Source organism: Lagopus leucura, unplaced genomic scaffold, assembly GCF_019238085.1.
Source record: "Lagopus leucura isolate 7727_CA_CO unplaced genomic scaffold, USGS_WTPT01 Super-Scaffold_100004, whole genome shotgun sequence".
In the NCBI taxonomy this organism is placed as follows: Eukaryota; Metazoa; Chordata; class Aves; order Galliformes; family Phasianidae; genus Lagopus; species Lagopus leucura.
In genome coordinates this window covers 52,530,450-52,536,943 of record NW_024962264.1, presented here as the reverse complement: position 1 = coordinate 52,536,943, position 6,494 = coordinate 52,530,450, and the positions used below count along the sequence as shown (strand labels likewise).

Below are 6,494 nucleotides of genomic sequence, written 5' to 3'. Positions count from 1 at the left end.
ATTTAAAACAAAGATACATTTAAATGATGGTAATTTATCATAGATACTTGCCAGGCGAAGAATGCTTTCCATCCTCGTTTAAAGTCATCAATATTTATTTTCATTTTATTTAGAAAAAATAGTTCTACTTCAAAGCATTATTTTCACACAGACAAGCCCGTTCTCCCGACCCCAAAATGCTTTACTTGACAATGCACCAGCATGATCTCGACACGTCTTAGCTCAACTAAAATAATGTGAAAAAAGTACTTCAAATGTAACCGAATGATTTTGATTGTAAGGCAGAGATACTGACGTGGAGACTGAAATACATGTATTTGTGTTTGAGGAGAATCTATTTGCAGCTTGGAAATTTTCAGAGATGCTTAGAAGTGCAGCTGAATACTGAGCTAAACTGTTGATGTTAAGGACACCAGTTTTTTTACAGGGGAATTTATGACAAATAGACCATCTTCAAGGCTTTTTATGAAGTCCCTTATCTTCAGAGAGCCCTCTTCCTCCTTTGTACTTTTGAAGGGAAAATGATATAAAGCTTAGACAGAGACAGCATCCATGAAGTTCTCACAGCGTTTTACTGTCAGCTGAAGTGTTTCATTACCTTGGAACTAAATCATATCAACTAATGCCACAGCCACTTCCAAGACCAGACGATGTCCACTCGAATTTCTGTGGGCCACTTGTAGCCCCTTCTGATGCAACTCAGGGGGGTGCAGACATGTTCATGTGTGTGTAAGAGCACTTGGAGAGCGAAGCCCTTGTCGTCTTTCCCTCCTCTTCATCACCAACCTCTCCTCTAATCACAGGCGGCTTCTGCTTAGTACAGCAGGTGAAAGTGGCTAGAAAACCCATGCGGAAACGCTTGTTCATGAAGCAGTATATGATAGGGTTCACACAGGCAGAAGTGTAGGACAGCAGGTGGATAAAGGAGATGGGAGCTCCCGAGAGATGCAGGTCTGCTGAGGCGGTGTCAAATGCGCGCCAGGCGTTCACGCTGAAGATGGGAGTCCAGCAAATGAAAAACAAAACCACGATCACCATCAGCATGCGGATGACAAGTTTCTTGGCCATCAGGTTGGCAGAAGAGCTGCTGCTTCTCACCCTGTCTATTTTGCTGTTTCTCATAGCAGAGAGTTGTTGCAATGGCACTTTCCTTTTCCTTTTGGCTTTGTGCAGGTAGCACCCATCTCCATCCTCGTATTTGGCGATGCTGGTATTTCCTTTTCTTTCTGTACACATAAAGGAATGCTTGAATAGTTGGCAAAAGGTCTCTGAATGGTGTCTCAAATTACAAAAAGAATTGGTTCTAGGCCTAAATGAATATAACATAACTCACAGCTGAACAAGACAGAGAAAGCACTGTCCCAGTTCTGCACCACTCATGTATCAGCTGCTCTGTCTGCTGGCCCATAGTATTCTCCCATCATAATTGCACACAAACTGATGCAACAGAAGACTGTTTGCTCCAGTGTTTGCTTACGGTAGTTTTCACAGTAATATGCTGCTGCTCTAATTTGACAATTTTGTTGTAAACTTTACTGACAGAAACAGTCCTCATCCACGGCCTGAAAAATATCCTGACATTTCTATAAAAGTTTTAAATTTAAATCATCCCACCTAGAACAACTGCAAAAAAAAAAAAAAAAAAAAAACATAGGTGAAGAATTACTGGCAAGAGAATAATGGAATCACCTCAATAAAAAAATAAATGCTCCTGGCTGAAACAGATTATAACCATCATTTTTACAAATAGAAAATTTTGCTTATTGTGGTCTCAAGGTGACTGCTCGCATCTTCAACTCTAAGTTAAAAAATAACTGAAATGCATTGTTACCTCTTGACGATCTTCTCTGGCTGGTATCAAATTTTATTCCTCTGTAGAGCTCCAATGAAATGAGGCCATATGCAACCATCATTATTATCCCAGGTATAAGAAAGAGTATGAGCAGCAGGAAGGTGTACCTAAAGAATCAATAAATGGACAGAGACTGGGGAATAGTGCAAACCTTGTTGTTGTTGTTGTTGTTGTTGTTTTAATATGTTCCTGGCCCCTTGCAGAAGCCACAGGAGTTGTTGTTGATCCTCAGAGGTGCCCTGGTACTGGCTTCCAGTACTGGGCTGAGATGTAGCTGGTGTGCACTTCCTTCCCATGGCTGAGGCACCTATTGGAGGGATGGTGCAGACATCACTGGGGCTCCCATCCCTGGGTCTGTGCAGAGCCCCTGGGGCTGGAAGCCCCTTCTTTAAGGTGAGTGCCTTTCCTTTGTTTGCACATCACTGTCTGTTGTTCTCCTATGTAATGCACTGATGGCAGCTTCTCTAATGTGACTGAAAAATGGGGAAATCATTCTGTTTAAACATTCAGGAGCCTACATCTCTTCTGCTCCTCAGAACTTGTGTACCAGCTCGTTAACACATCGTAGAACCTGTAGTGATGCCTGGGAGGAAAGAAGTTTGACCTGCATCCTTCCTCCTCACCTGCACTCACACTGACAAACTCCTGAGGCTACTGAAAGCACTGGTATGGCTTTAATGTGAGTGGTGCATACTTTAATCTTGTTCCTACTTCCGACTGACCTTCAGGAGTGGAAAAAAAACCCATCAAATTAAAATCTTACATCTTCTCAGCACCAGTTGAAGTACTTGATCATTGTGCAAGGACACAATGTCAAAATGATATTGCTGCTTGATGGTGCTGCTGTTTACTTAGCCTGCCTGGAGGTGTACCACCTGGAGCTCTACCACTCCCCTCATTTCTCTTATGCTCTTCTCTACAAATAACCAAAAAGGCTGAGTTCTCAAGAAGGGCATTTGCAGTCTCTCCAGGGCTTCAAATTCTACTTATCTGCTTCAGAGGACGTTTGGATGCAAGTATTAGCAGGCAAGGTAGCATCACACACACAGGAGGGAGCCTGTGTACGTTTTTTTCTGAGATCAATGAAAATTTCTCTGAAAATATTGAAGTTTATGCTTAAATGAGTTAAAGCAGAAGTATTCTGACTTGATCAGTGACAGATGCTTTCTTTATAGCGGGGGCTTAGCAGACCAGTGGGAGAATCATTGCCATGTTAGGTGTCCTTCCTATGACAAGGCAGAAGTTGTGTAAGAGTCAAAATGTAAGCAGCTTAAAAATAAGATTCTTTTTCTATAAATAAGCTTGAGAGAAGTGTACATGTTTCCTGGTGGCTAATGCTTAATTTTCAATAGGCTTAATGCTACCATGAAATCCTGTTTTCTGCCAGATAATTATGCATTTGCTTAGAGTTAGATAAATCTTACCAAGACTGTTGAATGACATCACTTGGCCAAAGGAGCCGACACATGTTGGCTGTGCTATTGTTGTACTTGGTGAAAGGGACCAGCTTGCTGTAAATTGGGTATGGTGACATGATGGTAAAGGAAACACACCAGGTAGCAGCAATCACTTTCAAGGCATGGGATTTTGTCTGCCAGACCCTGGACTGAAGAGGTTTGCAAATGGCACTGTACCGCTCCAAAGAGATGGCAACCAGGTTGAATGTAGACACACTTACAGAGATACCTGCACGTAGAAAACGAAGTGAAAGGTTATTCTCGTGTTTAAAATGCTTCTGCTGTTTACAAATAATCTTGCTAACTTTCTGTATAAACGTGGAGAGAACACAAATACAGCAAGCTAGTTGTAAGCAAAATTATTTGTAAATAACGTGCTGATTAAGTTGGTGAAGAGTGCATAGAAATTGGGTCTAGGTCTCCATGCCGACACTCCTGCTCATTGCTCTACTGCCAGAAGTCCAAGAGGAAAGATTCATTCATTCAAACTGTGAAATTCTGAAAGCAGAAGGGAAGCACTTTTCTTTCTAATTCTTTTTCGTACTGCGTGGTTTGTGCACCAGAGTAATTGTGTTTCATTTCAAATCAGCATTTGAAATAGTGGGATTTTGCTAATGCTCTTTTAACACAGTGCTGCAGTCCCTATTCTATTGCTTTAATTTTTTACTTGTCCTGCTAGATTGGTGATCTGATTTCCTCATTCAACTGAATTAAATACTTCCATTTTTAAAAAATTAGATGCTAATGGAGTTAAAAAAAGTAGTAGAACTGAAACTATGAAGAAAATCTTTATCCTTCAAGTATCCCTAATTTCTCCTGCTCGTATGTTATGAAATATAATGCAGTGGTCTCTGTTTCTTTCACTGAAGCATCTCAGTTTACCACTGCAGGATTATAGATATTTTTGCTTAATTTTGCAGCAATTTTTTCTTTCAGTGTATGAACTTTAATTTTTATGAATTCTCTGATGCCAGTCAAAAATAAAATACTGATGTCTTAATGTTTTGCTTTACTCAAATGACCTGTAATTGAATATGTCTTCTTACATCTTACAATTAAAGACTGAGAGCAAAGGTGATAGAATGGTTGTCAGCACCTATTTATCAGTAGAAGCTTCTTAACCTGAGTTGCTAAAGGGAAATGTCCATGTTCTGATTCTTAAAAGAAGACACCTTCGTAGCTGAAACGTGCAGAATCAGAAATATTTCACTGGATTTTTATAAACTTATAAATTGTGAAATAAGAGAAAGATGACATTGCTTAGGTAAATTTTTATGACATTTATGGCAGTAATTCATTATAACTGTTTAAACACAGCCTTTAGTTGTACTGGTTTTATCTACAAAAAGATGTTGATTTCCCATTCCCAGTTTAGGTGCATACTTCCACATTACATAAAAGTTCTCAAGGGCGTAAGTTAAAGGGGCACAGTGCAGGCATTTTGAAACTCCTGGCTCAGCCTCCACAAGCAAAAGGGGTGCAGCACAGCATACACAGGTGTGACTTCCTGAAGTCAGACTGTAAGAGCTGCATCTGTACAGCCTGCATGTTGTGATCTACTGCTGACCTCAGATCTGACCCGATCTGTTCTTACAAAGCCCTTGCTCTAAAATCCAGTTCTGCGAATAGTACCTACTTCTGCTTCTGACTATTTTTGTCCTTCCAAGTACCACCGCTAACAAAAATCTGTGTAGTGAGGACTATACAGACCGTCCTTTTTGATGGATGATCTGGACACTGCTAATAGTTCTGTCAGTGATAGGTAAGCAACTGTATGTGCCAGGTTCCTCATTAAAGCTTATTTGTACAAAACACTTCTCACCTGATACAGTCAAACACTTCTGTGTGCAGTTAAAATTAACCGAGTATCTCTGTGTTTTGCTGGAAACCAGATCTAAAAATACCTGCCCTACAGAGTTGTTTCTTGATGATTTTGGTAACTGCTCAATGGCAGATAGAAAAAATCAGGTCATTAATGAGCTTCTCACATATCCCACTAGTCAATATTCAAAACAAGAGTAAACTTCTAAGACTTACCCATGAAGTAAGTGGCAGTTTTGCAAACAGTGCTCCCAAAAATAAAATCTTTCAGCAGGTTGGGAATAAGGGTGAATGGCATGCAGAAGAGGCAGAGCATTAGGTCACTGACTGCCAGGGACAGCAGAAATATGTTGGTGACTGTTCTCATCTGTTTGTTTCTTATCAGCACAGTGATGACCAGAATGTTCCCCAAAACACTGAGCAGAAATATCAAACAGTACAGCAGGATCCGGATTATCTGATGCAGATCTGAAAACAGTCACAGAGAGAAATCAGGTATGAATTATATAGATCATAGACTATTATATGATTCATTCTTTAATCAGTAGGTAAACCCTTTCAAAAACCTGCCTGGTTTTAGTCTTGCTGAGGTTTATGCCTTTATACCAATCAGTTGAAGTTCTGAAATTCTTAAATGTATTTTGGTCTACTTCAATTGTATAACTTTAAGGTAGGACACATACAGTGCACTTCTGAAGGCAAACACAATTTCTGAAAAGCATGTTCTGTTCAAACTGCTTTAAGTGCACTGCTCATTCACCACAGAAATTCCTCCTTTCTTGTGAAAGCATGAAATTATACAGCGACCAAAAACATTTTAATACAGTGATGATTATTTCAATCTCATAGTGTTATAATTTCATATTTAATCTCTTTTACATGTTGTGTCAGACCACATAACTTCGGTGCTATGGATTTTCTCAGAGTCAAAATTGTGTTACTCCGTGTCCTTCATAGAGCTGTTTACATTTTGTACCCGATATTCCTACTGTCAGTTTTCCATTCTAACACAGTTTTGTTCCATCTGGATGTTTATCTTGGAAAACCAGTACATACTGAAATCTTTCCTGCCTGTTTCTCATCCTTACTTATCAGCAAGTAGTTGATTTTGCATTCCCCCACAGAAAAAGCCTTGTCTGGCTGTTTTGTTCCGTGCTCGCTTCCAGCGACAACTCAAACTGCCTGAAAGAATCTATTTTCTATACCTACCTTTAGAAGAATAAGGTGGATCATCCACACAGTAAAAAGTCTCATTTTCCAGGAGGATATCACACAGCAAAGCAGTGATATTGGTACTGTTCTCAAGGAAGCTAGCATCAACTATTTCCATCCTTCAGGATCCACAGGTTAGCTGCTACGAAGAA

At 39.9% G+C, this 6,494-nt stretch overlaps 1 protein-coding gene across 1 annotated transcript; it reads right to left on the bottom strand.

Moving 5' to 3' along the window:
* CCKAR (cholecystokinin A receptor) lies at positions 1-6,494 on the bottom strand. Its single transcript, XM_042871698.1, has 5 exons — positions 6,340-6,494; positions 5,347-5,598; positions 3,277-3,538; positions 1,832-1,959; positions 1-1,226 (listed from the first exon to the last, which is right to left on the bottom strand). Exons 1-5 carry the CDS (start codon positions 6,458-6,460, stop codon positions 700-702), a joined length of 1,290 nt encoding a protein of 429 aa, XP_042727632.1. The 5' UTR covers positions 6,461-6,494; the 3' UTR covers positions 1-699.